This window comes from Coregonus lavaretus (assembly GCF_964263955.1).
Source record: "Coregonus lavaretus genome assembly, chromosome: 15".
Taxonomy (NCBI): domain Eukaryota; kingdom Metazoa; phylum Chordata; class Actinopteri; order Salmoniformes; family Salmonidae; genus Coregonus; species Coregonus lavaretus.
Window position 1 is genome coordinate 42,035,463 of NC_140002.1, and position 21,359 is coordinate 42,056,821.

Genomic DNA, 21,359 nt, shown 5'->3' on the forward strand with positions numbered 1-21,359 from the left:
GGTAATGGCTGAAATGGGCCCAATTAAATACATTGTCTTTCCGTTACATCTATAAGAATGCTAAAACTTTGTCGGGTATTTAACGCATCATCTCGACACTTACATCACAAGAAAGAGAAGAAAGATAACTTTATTTTGGGTGTTCATTTTTTGTAAAAAAAATAACATAAATGTAATACAGTTCAAATGTTTCCAAATTAGATGCGTTGAAATGAAAGCAACTTCCCAAAATGAACACACAGATATAGTGATATTATCTCAGATTTTACAAACAATGTAAAGTATGTATAGATAGGTGTAATATGGAGCCAAGCTTGTTGATTTTTAATCCGAGGGTATCCTGCTATTGACACACTTGTTGAATTATGCAACAGAACGTGACAACAACAGTAATTAATGAGGCAGTCTAGAAAGCACAGGTGTGTGCCGGTTGTCATGCGAAAATCTTCCCAGCGTGAAATAGTTCCCAATCGTTCTGATTGTGTTGTGATTGTGACGTCATGTTGTAAACATTCTCACAGCGTTCCCAGTCAATAATTGCATGTATAGATAGGTGTGGATGGCTGAGCTCTTGCAGATGTTTCTCTCACACCTCCTCGCCCTTGATTTATCTAGCTAACTAGCATAATTAGCTGTAAACTGGTCGAGATGGCTTGTTCTAAGAGGTGTGCAGTTTTAACTTGTTTGTATAGCTAACTAACTAACTAACAAACATACATACAAATACAGTATATATATATGCTGTCAATCGATATATACTGTCAATCGAAGACGTAGCGCCCAAGTCTTTGCAATCACAAAAAAACTCTCCTCACATCAACCCTCAGCACTTCGACGTGCGAGTCCGGGAATTTATATGCTGACCTCACGCCTCAACAAGCATCTGATTGGTCAGAGTCAATAGTCCTGGCCACCATTGATTGGCAGATGTGTGAAGCAAATGCGCGTGCGCACAGTTTTTCGAGGTGGAGGGAGGGCGTGAGGGAAACATTCGCATGAGCTCAGCCATCCACATAAAGAGATGCGCGTGCAATTATTCAACTGGGAACACTTTCACGCTGGGAGAAATTTTACAGCATGGCGTCACAATCAGAACACAGTCAGAACAATCATAATGACTGGGAACTATTTCACCCTGGGAAGACTTTTACATGACACAGGTAGGCCTAGACCAGTGGACAACAACCTTTTCTGAGTCAAGTCAAGATCACTTTCAAAATGCAAGCCGATATCTACTGTTCAGATTTATTTTTAACATGACTTAAAACATTTAAGCATATGCAACATTAATCGACTTAAAACAGTACTGTAGTAATGAGGTTTGTGCAGTAGGCTATAGGCCCAAAACATTATCACCGCATATTGGCTTTGCTTGAATTGCCCTGCTAATGCATTGTTGTTCATCTCAGACCATTAACAAATATACAGTACCAGTCAAAGGTTTGGACACACCTACTCATTCAAGGGTTTTTCTTTATTTTTACTATTTTCTACATTGTAGAATAATAGTGAAGACATCAAAGCTATGAAATAACACATATGAAATCATGTTGTAACCAAAAAAGTGTTAAACAAATCAAAATATATTTTATATTTTAGATTCTTCAAAGTAGCCACCCTTTGCCTTGATGACAGCTTTGTACACTCTTGGCATTCTCTCAACCAGCTTCATGAGGTAGTCACCTGGAATCCATTTCAATTAACAGGTGTGCCTTGTTAAAAGTTGGAACCAAAAATCTAAAATTTGGACTCATCAGACCAAAGGACAGATTTCCACTGGTCTAATGTCCATTGCTAGTGTTTCTTGGCCCAAGCAGGTCACTTCTTCTTATTGGTGTCCTTTATTTATTTGGGCTGCAATCTGAGGTGCAGTTAACTCTAATTAACTTATCCTCTGCAGCAGAGGTAACTCTGGGTCTTCCTTTCCTGTGGCGGTCCTCATGAGAGCCAGTTTCATCATAGCGCTTGATGGTTTTTGCGACTGCACTCGAAGAAACTTTCAAAGTTCTTGACATTTTCCGGATTGACTGACTTTCATGTCTTAAAGTAATGATGGACTGTCGTTTCTCTTTGCTTATTTGAGCTGTTCTTGCCATAATATAGACTTGGTCTTTTACCAAATAGGGCTATCTTCTGTATACCACCCCTACCTTGTCACAACACAACTGATTGGCTCAAACGCATTAAGAAGGAAAGAAATTCCACAAATTAACTTTTAACAAGGCACACCTGTTAATTGAAATGGATTCCAGGTGACTACCTCATGAAGCTGGTTGAGAGAATGCCAAGAGTGTGCAAAGCTGTCATCAAGGCAAAGAGTGGCTACTTTGAAGAATCTAAAATCTAAAATATAGTTTGATTTGTTTAACACTTTTTTGGTTACTACATGATTCCATATGTGTTATTTCATAGTTTTGATGTCTTCACTATTATTCTACAATGTAGAAAGAAAAACCCTTGAATGAGTAGGTGTGTCCAAACTTTTGACTGGTATTGTATACATTTCAATATTTGAGGTAGGCTACATGATCACACCAGTTGTTGTATTACTTGTGAGGCACAGCTGAGTGAGAAGAAATTGTAATAATTAGCTCTTTTTAAAAATCTTACTGGGCTGATGGAGCCTGCATCTGATGGTCAGTCTCAGCAGAGGGAGAGGGCAGCAATAGTGTGCAACTGCAGCCACCCCCCCACGAGCATCCCATTGGTTCCTGCATGAACGCACCCCCTTGAGCACCTCATTGGTTCCTGCATGAATACTCCCCCTCCATCGAGCACGACATCTTCATGCTTGTGACACTTTTGAATGTGGGTCAAAAGGGAAATAAAAGTATTATCTGAGTTATTTTGCAGTGTCCAGTAGACAGTGTCCTTCGCGCCCGCCTGCCGAACACCCGCCCTCACCGTCATTAACAGAACTGCAGGAAAACAGTGCCTGACAGCTAGCTAAAGAAACAGTACCGGTGTACGGCTAGCTAGCTGCCGTTGTCGCCTCCGCTCCTTCTTCTGCTTCTGTGGGTTTATCGGCGGCTGGCATCCAACATTATTGTGCATTAACGCCACCTACTGTACTGGAGCGCCACTGCCTCCTGCCTGTCCTAGCTTAAAAAGTTACCAATAGAAGTATAAAGAGGGGTTACCGGAGATGCAGGAATACCCACATGCAGGAACGGCCACATGCAGGAACGGCCACATGCAGGAACGCCCACACGCAGGAACGCCCACACGCAGGAACGCCCACACGCAGGAACGCCCACACGCAGGAACGCACCGAATTGCAGGCCTCAATTGCATTCTTCTCGAGGGTAGCAGACTGAGCCTCTCGTCCCTCTGCTCTCCCTTTCCTCCACTGGCACTGACCAAAAAGGGACACCGTCTTCCAGCTAATGGCGAAGCTCGAGTCGCACCTCATTATGTCTGCCTCATGCACAAATTAATGTTGTTACTCCTATGACCAGAGAAAGTGAAATATTCCTTTATTTAAAAAAAGACCCAACCCGCTAATAATAACAACGCAAGCCAATGCATACACTTTGCTACTCATTCAGTGCAACTGCACTGCTGGTTGTAGCACGAGTGGAAGTAGGTAGAACGCACATTTTATGGTTTATAAAAGTGTTGAATAGAAAGTATTGACAGTGCTGAGTAAGAACTTAAACATGAACTCATACAGCAGCTCTTTGCTGTATTCGTTAACAGTCTCTTCTTAGTCATGGTTTTAAAAGTTTTGAAATCTCACAGTCTCAATTTTGCTGTAGCTTTCTTTTACGCCTGCTACGTTACTGAAGACACGGTAATCTGAGCCATCCAATTGGCCATTGGTAGGCCTATAGTGCATTTGATTTGCTCCCCCCGAGAAGGCAGAGTTTGTACCTTCAGACATATTAAATGGTTCAAAATGGGAGCACGTCGCCTACCCAGCGTGCAAGGCAGCTGAATCGGGTGCACCTACCATCAACGGCGCGAGACTAATTAAAAAAATAGGAAAGTTTTTTTTTTACATACATGTTTGGTGATCGACTAGGAATGCGATCAACCGGTTGGTGACCACTGGCCTAGACAGAGCAAGTTTTTGGTGGTTGCAGCCATGTTCTACCCCTTTACGTTAATGTATTCATACAGTATATGCAAATACACCCAGTGTATTTATAATAATAATAATAATAATAATAATATGCCATTTAGCAGACGCTTTTATCCAAAGCGACTTACAGTCATGCGTGCATACATTTTTGTGTATGGGTGGTCCCGGGGATTGAACCCACTACCTTGGCGTTACAAGCGCCGTGCTCTACCAGCTGAGCTACAGAGGACCATTTATACAAATGAGGAACATATTATTTTCTTTATTTTAACAGAAAATATTTACAAAATACATGATACCATTACACAATGTATACAGTGCATTCGGAAAGTATTCAGACCCCTTGACTTTTTCCACATTTTGTTACGTTACAGCCGTATTCTAAAATTGATTAAATTGTTTTTTCCCTCATCAATCTACACACAATACCCAATAATGACAAAGCTAAAACAGGTTATTATAATTTTTTTTGCAAAATAATACAAAAACAAAAAATGTAATATCACATTTACATAAGTATACAGACCCTTTACGCAGTACTTTGTTGAAGCACCTTCAACAGCGATTACAGCCTCGAGTCTCCTTGGGTATGACGCTACAAACTTGGCACACCTGTATTTGGGGCGTTTCTCTAATTCTTCTCTGCAGATCCTCTCAAGCTCTGTCAGGTTGGATGGGGAGTGTTGCAGCACAGCTATTTTCAGGTCTTTCCAGAGATGTTAGATCGTGTTCAAGTCCGGCCTCTGGCTGGGCCACTCAAGGACATTCAGAGACTTGTCCCGAAGCCACTCCTGTGTTGTCTTGGCTGTGTGCTTAGGGTCGTTGTTCTGTTGGAAGGTGAACCTTCGGCCCTGTCTGAGGTCCTGAGCACTCTGGAGCAGGTTTTCATCAAGGTTCTCTCTGTACTTTCCTCCGTTCATCTTTCCCTCTATCCTGACTCGTCTCCCAGTCCCTGCCACTGAAAAACATCCCCACAGCATGATGCTGCCACCACCATGCTTCACCGTAGGGATGGTGCCAGGTGTCCTCCAGACGTGACGCTTGGCATTCAGGCCAAAGAGTTCAATCTTGGTTTCATCAGACTAGAGAATCTTGTTTCTCATGGCCTGAATCCTTTAGGTGCCTTTTGGCAAACTCCAAGCGGGCTGTCATGTGCCTTTTACTGAGGAATGGCTTCCGTCTGGCCACTCTACCATAAAGGCTTGATTGGTGGAGTGCTGCAGAGATGGTTGTCCTTCTGGAAGGTTCTCCCATCTCCACAGAGGAACTCTGGAGCTCTGTCAGAGTGACCATCGGGTTCTTGGTCACCTCCCTGACCAAGGCCCTTCTCCCCCGATTGCTCGGTTTGGCCGGGCGGCCAGCTCTACGAAGAGTCTTGGTGGTTCCAAACTTCTTCCATTTAAGAATGATGGAGGCCACTGTGTTCTTGGGGACCTTCAATGCTGCAGAAATGTTTTGGTACCCTTCCCCAGATCTGTGCCTCGACACAATCCTGTCTCTGAGTTCTACGGACAATTCTTCGACCTCATGGCTTGGTTTTTGCTCTGACATGCACTGTCAACTCTGGGACCTTATATAGACAGGTGTGTGACTTTCCAAATCATGTCCAATCAATTGCATTTACCACAGGTGGACTCCAATCCAGTTGTAAAAACATCTCAAGGATGATTAATGGAAACAGGATGCACCGGAGCTCAATTTCAAGTCTCATAGCTAAGGGTCTGAATACTTATGTAAATAAGGTATTTCCGTTTTTTATTTTTTATAAATTAGCAAACGTTTCTAAAAACCTGTTTTCGCTTTGTCATTATGGGGTATTGTGTGTAGATTGATGAGGACATAAATAAAAAAAAGTAGAATAAGGCTGTAACGTAAAACAATGTTGGAAAAAGTTAAGGGGTCTGAATACTTTCCGAATGCACTGTATATGAGTGAATTCTAAGAACAAAAATGAAATTTGACAGTAAATTTAATACCTAAATTCCCACCAAAATTCCTGAACTCCATTCATTATTTGTACGCGCCGGTAAAATGTTTTAAATAAAATAAAATTATTTGCCACATGCGCCGAATACAACAGGTGTAGTAGACCTTACAGTGAAATGTTTACTTACTAGGCCTTAACCAACAATGCAGTTTTAAGAAAAATAAGTGTTAAGTTAAAAATAGAGAAGTACAAAATATTAAAGAGCAGCAGTAAAATAAAATAACAGTAGGGAGGCTATATACAGGGGGCACAGGTTAGTGGAATATGCTATAATTCAATCAATATCTGATGGATAAAATAAAATACACTTTTTAAAATGTTAGAATGTTGTAAGACCTGTCATGCGTGTGTGCAATCATGTGCGAGTGTGTCTCTCTCTCTTCTCCACCTTTCCCCCTCTCCCTCACTCTATCCTTTAGCGTTCTCCTCTCCAATACATCCCTTCTTTTCCTTTTCTCTGTGTCTCTCCATTTCCTCCTCCTTCTTTCTCCCTCCTTTCCTATATCCATGCTCTTTCAATCGTTTCTCTTTCATTCCCTTCCGTCTCCATCCCTCCCTTCAGTTCCTCTGCCTCTCCCTCTCTCCATCTCCCTCCTCTGCCCCCTCTCTCTCTTCGCTAGACCTCAGGGAAGTTTCATTATGTCAGAGGCCTGTGTGCAGTAAAACACTGCTGCAAACCAATGCTTAAATAATTCACCCACACTGCTAAATAAAGCTTGTGAGTACATATCGTGCAGGCAGATACCCTGCGCCCAGCTCAGCCCCTCTCTCCCTCTGAAGGCTATCACACCATCAAGATCCACCAGGTCCACGCCCACACATCTCAGGGGGTGGGCTCTACGCTGTCTGGCCAATGAGCCACTGTGTCACTGATATTATTCTCAAAAACAAACGCATGATAAAAACAGACCTACACACATCCCAAACATATCCACACACACCCTCTTATATAGCATCCATCATTGTAATAAACACACAAATGCTTATGAGAACAGGACCCGTCAATAAACCCACCAACCTTCCACAGAAAATATTTCAACAAAGAGTGACACATTTCCATGGATACAGACACCTAGCAGAATCATACCAACATTATTGTCACGCCCTGGCTCTGGGGACTCATGTATGTTGAGCCAGGGTGTGAGTTTTCATTGTTTTGTGTTCTAGTTTGGTATTTCTATGTTGGCCAGGGTGGTTCCCAATCAGAGACGGCTGTAGCTCGTTGTCTCTGATTGGGAGCCATACTTAGGTAGCCGTTTGGCATTGTTTTGGTGTGGTATCTTGTTCCGTTTGGTTTGTGTAACCGTAGGACTTCACGTTTCGTATCGTTTGTTGTTTTGTTCGTTGTGTTGTACATTCAATAAATATTATGTACGCATATCACGCTGCGCCTTGGCCCGCTTCTTCTCAGGACGATCGTGACAATTATACTACATCTAAAAGTGAAACTCATTTCTCAAGCATAGGCATAGCAGAATGCTGAAAGACCTCTTCTCCCACAGACCCTTACACGTGAACCCGATCTGACCCATAACACACTATCCCACTACTTTCACAAACAGTGGGAACACAAACACACAACAACTGGCTGTGCATTTCACAGTGAATGTCCGAAATCAAATTGTGGGTGTAGAGAAATTGATCAGAAATGGCTGAATGTTTACTGTAAATATGGATGTCCAAAGGAGGGTCACCATTTTTAGAAAGATCTCTATCCAGCCTGAGCTTTGGGAGAGAAAAACTGAGCTACTGCATATGTCATAATCATATTTCAGAAGAGAGATTCCCCCTGTGTGCTGACTGACTGGCTGTCTAAATCCAGAAGTGCCTTTACTGATTGGTCAGCCCATGATTGTCTCTGTTTTGTTCTGAAAATAAATCTGGTATTGTGCGGGACCCCTCTCTCAGACAAAAGGCATTAGATCCGCAGGATCCACAGTGATTCACCGAGCCCCACCCGAACTAACACAGATAATGTCCTAGAATCACTAAGAGAAAGTAGACCGCTCGGAGCCTAGCTTGTTCGCGTTCTCCAGAGATGCCCTGACATGGGACCAGGCCAAGTGGCAGACACAGTCTCCTGTCCTCCAATAGCCAGTTCCTGTCCTGGTCACAACAACCCTACTCATAGGCATCACTAACATCATCATTCAAATCACCATGATCCCTGGTGGCCACCCACCCTCCAACACAGAGAAGGTACAGTAGTCCAGCTGTGTGACAGAGAAGAACAGCACCTAGGACAGCTTTTTCAATGAATCCTCTTCCCTCTCTGTTACATTTCCTGTGTGGGCCAATCATGTATCACAGTGCTGAAGAGTGAGGTCAATTCACACTTCTGAGACCCTACTTGTAAATAGAGGGCTCTGCTTGAACCAATAAAACAGTACTCATACCACAGTGAATGTAGCACATGTCATCGTGACGCTGTCCCGTTATGTGGAAGGATGTAGCAAGTGGACATATGATAGAATCCATCAGTGAGTACCAGAGGGAAATCATGTGACAACATCTGTGAAGAGGTTAACATCTTACCACCTGATATATAACTGTAAGAGAACATAAGAGTAAGTGTGACGTTGTAAAAATAAGCCCTGAGTAGGCAATTCCACGTTAACAGAATGACGCTTAGACTCTGATTTTTCAATGTAACACTCTGCCAAACAAAAAGTATGAATTGCAAAGTTAAACAAACCACACAACTCCATGCACAAGGACTGCCTTTAACAATTTCCACAGCACATTTTACAAAAACACATTTACTCGAAGAACAGTGCAGATGTAAGGTTTGGTAACAGAATGACGGTCAAATTTCCCTCCGTTTTTTATGTGACCATGTTTTTCAAATACTCTGTTAAATATCTACTCCGAATTAAGATTCAAAGATATCAGCAGAAAGAATGGGTATTATTCTACACACTGGCTATTATTCTAATGAACTCCACCCCCAAAAAAGACAACATTTGGTTGGTCCAGAGCGGATCAAATCTTTACCAATCATAGAGGTCTATGTTTCACAAGTTTGGACATCACAGTACAGCACAGTATACAGTAGAGTACAGTACAGCACAGTAGAGTATAGTTCAGTACAGTAAAGTATAGTAGAGTTCAGTACAGTACAGTATAATTCAGTATACAGTAAAGTACAGTACAGTACAATACAGTAAATTCTACTGTACTCTATTCTAGTGTGAAAACAGCACCCTGCCCTCCAGCTGCCAGGGAATATGTAAAAATGGACACACTTGTGATGGCACCCTTTACATATGTAATCGAAAGGGGTCCATTGCGCTCTCCCAGAAGCTTGACTGGTGCGTAAACCTGCAAATTCAGACAAACAAAAGCTTACTTCATTTTCAACAAAAAAATTTTTTCACTGCATCAGGGATAGTGCACACAGCCGTTTTGGCTTTGCAGCCTTCTTCAGTGTGTAGGTGGAAGAAGGCTGCAAAGCCGAAACGGCTGTGTACGCTATCCCTGATGTAGTGAAGAGTAAAAAAATGAAGGAAGCTTTAAGCGACATCTTTTTGAGTGTGGACCCTTTACATATTTGCCACAGCTGTAGCTGTGTAGGGTATCCGGATCTCTAAGCAAGCACCAAGTAGTACCACAACGCATCAATCTTCAGCCACCTCAAAATATATGTTTTTGTGAGCAGCATGAAGATATTGCTCCAATTAATTGATCGGTTAATCAATTTCTAGTGCTATGAGATTGCTGCATTTACCAGTCCCACCAGGGATGGCACAGGCATTGATCTGGCTGTGGCCATCCTGAAATCCCTTCACATTCAACACACAGTTGCAGTAGTTCATCCATCATATCCCTCCTCCCTTCCGATGCAACGGACCCACGGAAGATGGGATCTTCCTTCGAGAGAATGGTGCTCCGTGTTACCAACAACTACCGTCAACTTTGAGTGAACCCATTCTACTGTCAACCCCTCCTTCTTCTCTCTGCACAAATACTCACTCGTTGAGATGCTGCACAGAAAACACACAGCTGTCTGCTGTCTCTGTACTGTCAGCTGTTCAAAACAGTCTCTTTCCAAAAATATGTAGCTATACCCTCAGAATGGAGTACTAAGGGATCCATCCTTGCAATGCTTGCTAACTTACTATCCTCCTGCACATTATTTTGCTAACTCATTATGACTTAAATATGCTCTGCTTCTAAAGCGCTTATTAAACTCCCCTATTGGCAAAAGCCCTAAAAAGATTAAACATAAGACCAATAAATTATGATGATGTCTTCAATGGTTACTTACTGTACTAACAATAAGTGAGATAGTATGCAGGAATCCATTACAAGACAGCCTATGCATATTCACCCCAGAAGTAGATTTATCCTATACCAGTCATTTATTTCCAGGTACCTGTAGGCAATATTAATGTGTGGGAGCGATCTAAAAACTGTATAGACCTGAGCCTGTCTGTGAAAAATGATTATAGGCTACATCTGTTGTGTTTTTGTAGCTTTGACCTATTGGATGTGTGGGTGGGGATGGTCCCATCATACCATCATCATCAGATCATTTTGCCCTGCTCATTGTAGTTCTGTGGGTGACTGGGACGGTTTGAAGAACCCGCTCATTCTGAAACAAATCCAAACACTACACCTACCATTCCTGCATGAGGGGAGCGAACTGAGGCAAGATCCAAGGCTGGCAATTATTCCCATGTTGTATAGGCCTATCAGTTTATATCAGAGGAGGCTGGTGGGAGGAGCTATAGGAGGACAGGCTCATTGTAATGGCTGGAATGGAATATATGAAACGGAGTCAAATGTGGTTTCAATATGTTTGATAATGTTATATTTATTCCATTACAGCCATTACAATGAACCTGTCCTCCTATAGCTCCTCCCACCAGCCTCCTATGGTGTATATGTAATCTCGGTTAACCCAGGACTAAAGTCTTATGTAATTGGTCAGCTGCTCGATTAAGTTCTGGGTCCATACATATTAAGAGAAGAGATCAAGAAATGCTAGAACGAGGAGCTCCACCCTCTCTCTTTGCAAGTTATGCGCCCCCTTCCCTTCCCAAACTCGAATTTTGACACTCAACCATTGGTTGATGCATGCAACTTCTGAGCATGGGCACACGCCCTGTATGTGACAGCTGTCAGGGACTTGGTGGGTCTACCAGGCAGTGATTGTCTTGATTTTATACTTTTCACATGTTCTGCACTAATTAGAGTCCCCTATGAAACACAGACCACAAATATGGTTCCCACCCTCACATTATGATAAACCAAAGAGTAGATGTATAGCCTATAGCCCTATTTTCAATCTGATGCTACAGTATTTTATTTTAAACAATGCATCTTCAATATATCACAATGCTGCTGTCCGGGCCTGGATAGCTACAGCCCCAAACTCAGGTTTACATTAGATTCAACCTCGTCTGCGATTGCAGACAAGTGCAATAGGATTGCAGACAAGTGCAATAGGGTTGGGTGTGCAATTGAGACTCGAATAGTAAATAAAATGCGTCAGAAATAAACTATTCCGATATTGGAAAACGGCAACCCGAAGGAGGAGCCCTGACGCACACCGTAAAATGACCAAAACTGTCATAAATCCCATGGGATGACACATTTATAATGAAACGCCATTTAACATGAATGAGACAGTGACTTATTATTGAAGCTCAGTCGACACTCTTTTACTTGTGGCATAGCCCCTATACTTACTTAATTGCAGACGACCGTACTTTTGACGTTAGAAAATGATATTGTACAGACAATAGGGCTAGTGAAAGAAAAGACTACAGGCCTACATTATGTGATATTTTCTATGAAATGTAGCCTACATCATAGCGACATAGACGTTATTGGCACACGTGCCAAAGAAACGTGAATATAGGCCTAATCGAAATGAGTGCGTAGTTTCAAACTCAAGATCCAAGAAAAGATAGCCTATATGGTTTACTCATTGACAGTGAAAACTGCCACACACAATTCCAATATAGATTGCAACCCACCCCCTCCGCCCAGTGAGTAGATCCACGTATTCACCAAGCGCCCTCTTATCACAGTGCCAGCGAAATCCTGCTGCATCACTGCCTCAACCGCAAAGACCTCCACGGCAACTCTTCCTCAATTAGTCTCTTCTTCTACATGTCCATGACTAAATTCAATCACATTGGGACAGTGAAAAACATATTGCCGGAACACGATTATGAAGAGTATCCCCACCCCCCACAGTCTGTTGGCTATAGCTATAAACACAGTCACTGCCTTTCACTGTTTATCAACATCACAGGTCCAGAGCAAAATACAATTATTTATATAGCACATCAGACATCCACATGACGCAATACCCAACCCTAAACGAGATCTTAAACTGCACACAATGATGAGCATATAGCTCTTAATAGCCTATAAAATAAATAAAAAACGGTAAGAAAATGCACTCACTTTTTACTACCCGATCCGTGGCGTTTAAGACCATGTCAACGTTAGACATCTTCATGGGCAGTTGCGGTCTCGAGGCAAACTCGTCTGTAGTCCTCCTTGCGGAAGTGACTGTTTATTCTCGGTGTGTTTTCGCGGTTGCGAGATTTGGTTGGTGCAGTGGCATCACTTGGATGCGTCCCTCAGTGTATCACTGCCTGCGCTTGGGATGACAACTGCTACCCAGTTAGGGTGGATGCTGCTGAGGAGGGTGCTGCGCTGTGCTAAGCTGTCGTGTGGGGAAGGATGGAGGGAACGAATTGGGAGGGGGTGGCAGAGAGAGAGAGAGAGAGCTCTGCTCAGGAGATCCTCACTGCGCGCTGCACCACCCCGACATGGCGTTGAGGGGAACTCCTACGCAAATGTTTCACGGGGCTGCCTGATGCTGCCATCAGGTGGAGGCAAAGCCGGGGTTTCCCAAAAACACGCACGCGCCATGTTTTTGTATTCTATGCACTTGCTGAAGGGGTGGGGAAGTGGCCTGAGACGCATAGGTCTGTACTGTATTTAGTATGGCTGTATCAGTGAAGGTTCCTGGGGTAAAACATTGTGTCATTGATTTTTGTGTGAGATGTTATTTCTCCAACATTTTCAAATATTCAGAGAGACCTATGGGAGAACAAGTGACATCAATAGATGAGATGACAAACCAAAAATGTGTGTGTGTGTGTGTGTGTGTGTGTGTGTTTGTGACAAGAACACAATGAATACCTAACCAATCAACACAGCAAATTTCCTGGAAATGTTCAAAGAACCATGGCATGTGGTTGCACAAACTGTTCTGTCTCAGACCAAATGTGTCTGGATGCCAAATAATCTGGGATCAGTAGGCCTATCAGCGGAAAGGGGAAGTCTAACAGAAGAAGGCTTTCCTGCAGCCACAGCCCAACAACAGGTGCATTGAATGAATCTTCTCATTATATGAGCTGCCAGAGCGCGGCGCTGTTCAGTGGCGGTGGTTCTGAAACCAGCGACCATTTCGCGCTCATCGCAGCGCTGTGCATAAGCTGAATGTTTGCGCGCAGGTAGGGCACCTTCCCGCAGGCTAGATTTACTGCGGATTCTAAAATGTAAGTTACAAAAGACAGACAACTTGTTTTGCCACCTCAACAACACACTGGGCTGTGGTGTCACAAGCACTGGAAGACTATTTTTTATTTATCCCAACTATCTTTTAAGCAGGCCAGAGACAGGTAGCCTATGATTCGATCATGAACATTGAAGGTCTACCCTAATTTAGCCTATAGACCTACCTGTATATTGAGGACACGCTTTACAATAGCATTTACAATTTACATTATAGGCAGGTGGTAGACATACAGTGCAGCCTATAATGTGGCCATATTGGCCATTACATTTTATTTTTGTTCCAGTCATTTCTACAATTTGTAACTCATAAGAATCCATCTAATGAAACGAATTTTGATGACTTAGCTCAAACAACTTGGCTGGGATGCCTTACTCATTCCCAGTGTTGTAAAGTACTTAAGTAGAAAGTACTTAAAAGTACTACCTAAGTAGTTTTTTTGGGTGTATCTGTACTTAACTATTTATATATTTTTTTACAACTTTTACTTTTACTTCACTACATTCCTAAAGAGAATAATTTACTTTTTACTCCATACATTTTCCTTGACACCCAAAAGTACCCGTTACATTTTGAATGCTTAGCAGGACAGGAAAATGGTCAAATTCATGCACTTATCAATAGAACGAACCTGGTCATCCCCCCTAATGCGTCTGATCTTGTGGACTCACTAAACACAAATGCTTCGTTTGTAAATGATGTCTGAGTGTTGGAGTCTGCCCGTCGCTATCAGTACATAAAAATAAAATAAAATTGTGTCGTCTGATTTGCTTAATATAAGGAATTTGAAATGACTTATCCTTTTATTTTTACTTTCGATACTTAGGTATATTTAAAACCAAATACTTTTAGACTTTTACTGAAGTAGTATTTTACTGGGTGACTTTCACTTTTACTTGAGTCATTTTCTATTAAGGTATCTTTACTTTTACTCAAGTATGATTATTGGGTATTTTTTCCACTACTGCTCATTCCCATGTAGGCCTATGTCTACAACAGAAGTCGCTCATTGGTGGGTCTTCTCTTCACCTGTGATTTTTCAGGCATGATGGGCTAGGACTTTGTGATAGTTATAGAAATGTGTGTGCTTGGCAAAATGTTCTATGATGTAACCTTATGCATACTACATGAACAATAGAAAGCGCTGAAACCAATGAAACAATCTCTATAGGCCTATTTCTTTTAGACAGCTATGAGGTTGCAGGTCCATGCCTTGCACATATGGTTCCACAGTTATTATATCTGAATATAAAGTTGACAATGACATGGGTAGGCCTACGTATGGATTTATTTTATTTTTATTTTATTTCACCTTTATTTAACCAGGTAAGCCAGTTGAGAACAAGTTCTCATTTACAACTGCGACCTGGCCAAGATAAAGCAAAGCAGTGCGATAAAAAACAACAACACAGAGTTACATATGGGGTAAAACAAAACATAATGTCCAAAATACAACAGAAAATATATATACAGTGTGTGCAAATGTAGTAAGTTATGGAGGTAAGGCAATAAATAGGCCATAGTGCAAAATAATTACAATGTAGTATTAACACTGGAATGATATATGTGCAAGAGATGATGTGCAAATAGAGATACTGGGGTGCAAATTAGCAAAATAAATAACAATATGGGGATGAGGTAGTTGGGTGGGCTACAGGATGCAAATTTCTGTTTTAAAAAGCTAGCCTTTGCTTTCCTAACTGCTTGTGTATATTGGTTCCTAACTTCCCTGAAAAGTTGCATATCGCGGGGGCTATTCGATGCTAATGCAGTACGCCACAGGATGTTTTTGTGCTGGTCAAGGGCAGTCAAGTCTGAGGAGAACCAGGTGCTATATCTGTTTTTAGTTCTGAATTTTTTGAATGGGGCATGCTTATTTAAGATTGAGAGGAAAGCACTTTTAAAGAACAACCAGGCATCCTCTACTGACGGAATGAGATTGATATCCACCCAGGATACCTGGGCCAGGTCAATTAGGAAGGTCTGCTCGCTAAAGTGTTTTAGGGAGCGTTTGACAGTGATGAGGGGTGGTCGTTTGACCGCGGACCCGTTAAGGACGCAGGCAATAAGGCAGTGATCGCTGAGATCCTGGTTGAAGACAGCGGAGGATAAAAGTAGGCTATCCTATTTAGACATATAGCTAATCATTAGAAAATATAGCACAAATTAATCAAATGATGGAGTCATATTCCACATAAATGGGAGGAACTAGTGGAGTTATGTAGCCTAAATACTCCGAAATTATGTCAGTTGCATAGCTCTAACCTGTCTCATGGTTTCCAGCGGATGTGGCGTGTCGCAAGCAGACGATTGCATCACAGCCTACCGAGAAGTGATGCGGTGCCCACTGCCCACAGCTGCTAGGAGGAACCGGGTGAAGCGCACTGTATTTCAGTTTCGCTAGACTACTCCGCTACTCAGTCGCCGCATTGTACTGTAAGACAACAATTAAAAAACTTAGCTAGCTCATTTTAACTCAGGGGGTAAAATCTGTGTGGAGGGGCAATAATAGTTATTTCGCAGAAGGAAACCGACCATACATTGACAGCGGCACGAACAAAACAATGGCCCTGAAAAGAATTCATAAGGTAAGGAAGTACGGTTATTGCTTCTCTAGCTAGCTAGCTTCCGTGCTAACTAATAGTTAGCCGCTTTTGGCCTCCGCTTTTTAGGCACATTTACGAGCTAGGCTACTACAGCAAGACAGCATGTTAGCCCAAATTTAGACCACTTTCCTAATCGACCGCCTGCTCAGTGGCTAACTTCTAATCAGATTAATTTGCTTTTGAAAACTAGCGTTAGTTAGCTGACTACTAGCCAGTTAGCTAGCACAGTTAAGCGGCAGATGACATCGATAACAGTGCGCTATGCTAGCTGGCTAACAAGCTAACTAACGACGTTAACTAGGAGTTATTGGCTACTAGCTAGCTAGGGAACGACGTTAGCTAGTTTGATTAGCAAGCTACCTTTAGCTTACTAACGTTAGCTAATGATGTAGCTAGCTAGTTAGGTAGCATACTGGCGGTGGTAGCTAGTTAAATATATATAGGTAGTTTGGCTAAATAGTAAGCTAGCTTTAATCATAGCTTGCCAAGTGTAACTAGCTAGCTAACGTTTTTCGGGAATGTCCATAGCTAGACCTGTTATTTCCTTGCTAGCTAGTACTACCTACTACTTCCTTGTAGTAAACAAATGAACATCAGCTGCCGGTATCGTTCACTTTATGCAAATAAAATCATGTTTGGCATACCTACCATGGTCCTGACCTGTCTCATGCCAGTAGCTACTTCAGCAACTTAACTTGGAACAAACCAGTTAGCTACTGTAACTAGCTATAAAACTGTTTTACCATTGTCTTCAGGTTCAAAATGAAGTTACTGTATGCTCTTTTGCCTTCATCTGACACTGGCTGATCAATGATCCATGAAAACGATTGATGTTGACAGATTGTTAGACTTCTTTGAAAGGAAAATATTTATCCGTCAATGCTATTCTAAATCTAGTACTATTTCTGTTTCAATAAGGACATTACACTGATTTTCAGTTATGTTTGTGGCGGAAACGATGCTCAGTAGTAAACAGGAATCCCACTATCCCAGACTAGACAGATCTGACCACAATGTTGTTTGTAGTCCTTGAAATTAGTTACATCTTGATAGATTTGTTGCCAGAAGATATATATGAGCCTAGCCTACTACTTACCAGCCCACATTCAGCATTGGAAACATGGTATGCAGTTTGTCTGAATTACTGATACAATACAGGAACTGTTCATGGAAGTATTATACTTTTTGGGAAGAAATTACAACTCTCTTATTTTTCCCTAGGAGTTAAATGATTTGGCTCGTGACCCTCCAGCACAGTGCTCCGCAGGCCCAGTGGGAGATGACAGTAAGTAACCTCAACCTCTCACTCAACACCACCACCCACAAATGACTTTCACCATCCAAAGTAGATCTTTAACGCCACCTATTTCAATCAATATTCTTGATGGTTCATATCCTTTTTAATAATAGAAAACAGGATTTGACTCCAAGAATACCGTTGACAATGAAATGTAGCCTATAGATGGGAGCCAATAAAGATTGATGCTGGTATTCATCAATGACACCAGTTGTCATTTGCATCTTGGCACGGAAATTGAATTGAAAAACGATTTACTTGTAATGGTGCTCATAGTGTAGTAAAACAGTTTTCTCCTCTCATACCTAGTGTTTCACTGGCAGGCTACAATAATGGGACCTGTAAGTATACCCTCCTGTTCTGCTCTTTAAAGTTTAGGGGTTCACCGCCTTTACTCTGGGTCATATGGTAACCATCTATTTTCCTTTCTACAGAATGACAGTCCGTATCAGGGCGGCGTGTTCTTCTTGACCATTCACTTCCCCACTGACTATCCCTTCAAACCACCAAAGGTAAGGACGTCTCCTGGAACTCAGAATTGCGTTAAACTTGTGGGCAGACTTTTAATGTAGCTGTGAGCTAGACCTACATTGATCATAAAATTCCATAATTCATGACTGTTTGTTTTGTTTTCAGTACATGAGATGTCTCGTCAGTGTGGTAAAGGAGATGGTGTAAATGTAATACATTTGCAAGATACAGTAAAAACATGTGTCCTCTCTAAAGGTTGCATTCACCACAAGAATCTACCACCCAAACATCAACAGCAATGGCAGCATCTGCTTGGACATCCTGAGGTCGCAGTGGTCGCCAGCACTCACCATCTCCAAAGGTAAGTCCAAAATGGTACTCTTGGTTTATGTTTGTATGTGGGTCAATATCATTTGTTTTGGTTGGTTTAAACCAGTATGGTTTGAGTTTTCACAACAGATTCTGGTAAGTATGTCCCAAACTATGCTCAGTAAGAGGTCAGAGATTTACATTGATTGTCAGAATAGATTGTAAGAACTGTGGTGACTCTTGTTGTTGGTTGTCCTACAGTCCTCCTGTCCATCTGCTCACTTCTCTGTGACCCAAACCCAGACGACCCACTAGTGCCTGAGATCGCCCGCATCTACAAGACAGACAGGGAAAAGTAGGTCTTACACACTTTCAACATTCAACAAATGTTTGTACAACCTATCTGCTACAAGGAAAGTGACTTTTATCCTCCTGTCATTCCAGATACAACAGAATAGCCCGGGAATGGACACAGAAATATGCAATGTAGTCTCAAGGCATAACAGCAGAGAATCTGCCTTTATATTCAAAGGCTTGGGGAGCTTTGAACGAAAAGAGGAAAAAAGTCTTGTTGGTTCCCATTGGAGTGATTTCTTTGAGCCACACCCTCCCTCTCCCTACGCACTTCACCTCCTTCCCCCTGCCTCACCCCCTTCAAAACCTGTTCAACTGCGGTGTTGTACATATTTCAGACTGCATATTATATACCCCATTGTCTGTTTCTGCCAGTATGTCCACCAGCACCCATGTAGGACCACTCTTATTTGATTCCAAGAAGCATTCCTTATTTTTTATGAACCCGAGGTTTGCTTTCCCAAGATTGAGGGATTTTATGTCTTCTTTTTTTTTCTACCTCTGTGCTTCCAGCTATCCCGTGAGATGATGGTAAGGGTGGGTAGAGATGGGGCTTGGAGAGTGTTTTTGGCTATGATAAGAAATAGCTTTCAATCTGTCACTATGGTTCTGGAAGCCTCTAGGGTACTTTCTCTGTTTGGCAACCGGATGCCCAGGATCCTGCCTCACAGCCCCACCACAATATTAATCACTATCATTAAGATGGTAGTTAAGTACCCGTGGACCCATCCACACTGTATGAAGTGGGACAATAGAATAATGAGACATATCTATTGATAGTATCTGAATATAACATCCAAATTACTGTTTTCCCTCAACTTAGTCAAATGAAATACACCTTGTTTTTGCTAAAGAAAGAAAATAGTCCCCTTTTAGATCGCCCTTTGAGCCTTCATCAAATTATTTTTCTCTCAATGGTGGCAAATCTTTATTTTTGGTGTAGGTCTGATTTGGAAACAGCCAAAGTTAGTTTTCATCCAAGTTAGGCAGATAAGGTACAAGTAGTTGAAATGGTATTAATCCAGCATGATGATCCATTTTATCTACTTTCTCTTTGGTTTCAAGTCCAGCCTGAAAGGACAAAGATTTGACATTAGTAATAAAGAATGTTTGAAGGCAACTCTGAAAAACGAGCTCTACATATTTTAAGCATCAGTAGCATTAGACTAGACAAATATGATAGTTGAACTGTCTACCCTCAAGTGGGCTAAGTTGAAGGAAACGATCTGATTGGGGTGTATTTTCAGTTATTTTCATTAATAAAAAATGTGACCTCATTATTCTATATTCACACTTTGTATATTTGAGCTGCCATTGTTGACTTAGCTCAAATGACTCATTGGCTGGATCTCAGAACCCTAGACTCAAGGACTTGAGTTCCAGACCGACAAACTTCTGTATATTTAATTACCCGAGAGCTCATGGAGCTTGTGTTAATTAAACTGTGTAATAAACATGATTATTAAAGTTGTGGGTTTCACTGTTTTATTTCATTTTGATGCTCGAATATGTGCTTTTACAATTCATCTGAAGGCTTTGAAATGTTAACAATAAGAATATCTTATACAGTTTTAGTCTTGCATGTATCCTATTCATGTCAGAGATTTTTGCTGATGTTTTGATAGCAACAATGAAACCTACTAAATGCACCTTTTAATACAACTGTGGAACATTTTTAATTCCTATTATTCCACCTGATTCGTACCATCATGTTGGCTCACCCAGGTCCCTTTTTACAGCAAACTGTACATTAAAGCTGTTGTTCTTATTGCTGCCAACCAATTCAAATATTTATTACATTATTTGAAGCAGTTACAGAACCTGCAACTACACTAGCCTAGAATTCCAGTCTTATATATTTGTGCTACGCTGCTCTAAAAGTTGTATGGGATATTTCAGAAACAACTGTCTGACTTGTGAGACAACGCTGTCCTGATTTTAAGGACAGAGCTGGGCCAAGATCAGCATAATATACTTGCACCAATTCAGTGGTCTCACCATGATGCTCAATTATGGTTTGTTTGTCTTTGGGAGGGGTTGGACCTTGTGTACAATATACAAATAAAGGTATCTTAATCTTATTTCCCGGCAACAAATTAGATTTGTATTCTCCCACTAGATGGAGCTCTATCATTGGGTTTGGCTATAATGTTAGCGTTAGATATTTCATAATGTAGGTTTAACGGCTTGTGCCATTCATTTGAGGGCCACAATCAGCTAGTCACTGTGGCATGTACAGTGGATGTAGTCAATTAAGAGGTGGATGAGCTTTGTTAGTTAAATGCCATTAGATACCGTAAACATACACTACTGTTCAAAAGTTTGGGGTCACTTAGAAATGTCCTTGATCAGAAATACAGTGTAGACATTGTAAATGTTGTTAATGGCAATTGTAGCTGGAAACGGCTGATTTTTTATGGAATATCTACGTAGGCATACAGAGGCCCATTATCAGCAACCATCAGTCCTGTGTTCCAATGGCACGTTGTGTTTGCTAATCCAAGTTTATCATTTTAAAAGGCTAATTGATCATTAGAAAACCCTTTTGCAATTATGTTAGCACAGCTGAAAACTGTTGTGCTGATTAAAGAAGCAGTCAAACTGGCCTTCTTGAGACTAGTTGAGTATTTGGAGCATCAGCAATTGTGGGTTCGATTACAGGCTCAAAATTGCCAGAAACAAATAACTTTCTTCTGAAACTCGTCAGT

At 41.6% G+C, this 21,359-nt stretch overlaps 2 protein-coding genes across 2 annotated transcripts in view; one reads left to right on the forward strand and one right to left on the reverse strand.

Moving 5' to 3' along the window:
* Window positions 1–12,546, reverse strand: part of LOC311142156 (protein phosphatase 3 catalytic subunit alpha-like) — a gene marked incomplete at both ends in the record, with an annotated part of 43,530 nt that extends 30,984 nt beyond the window's left edge. Inside the window, one exon of the mRNA XM_084177747.1 lies at window positions 12,492–12,546. Within this exon, the coding sequence (XP_084033873.1) occupies window positions 12,492–12,546 (55 nt within the window). The remainder of the gene's footprint in view (window positions 1–12,491) is intronic.
* Window positions 12,547–15,868: 3,322 nt separating this feature from the next.
* On the forward strand, window positions 15,869–20,121 carry LOC311142789 (ubiquitin-conjugating enzyme E2 D2). The gene is made up of 7 exons (XM_084178464.1): window positions 15,869–16,202; window positions 17,442–17,505; window positions 17,827–17,858; window positions 17,952–18,029; window positions 18,244–18,349; window positions 18,559–18,652; window positions 18,742–20,121. The coding sequence occupies exons 1-7, from the start codon at window positions 16,179–16,181 to the stop codon at window positions 18,785–18,787; spliced, it is 444 nt and encodes a 147-aa protein (XP_084034590.1). The 5' UTR covers window positions 15,869–16,178; the 3' UTR covers window positions 18,788–20,121.
* The last annotated feature ends 1,238 nt before the right edge of the window (window positions 20,122–21,359 follow it).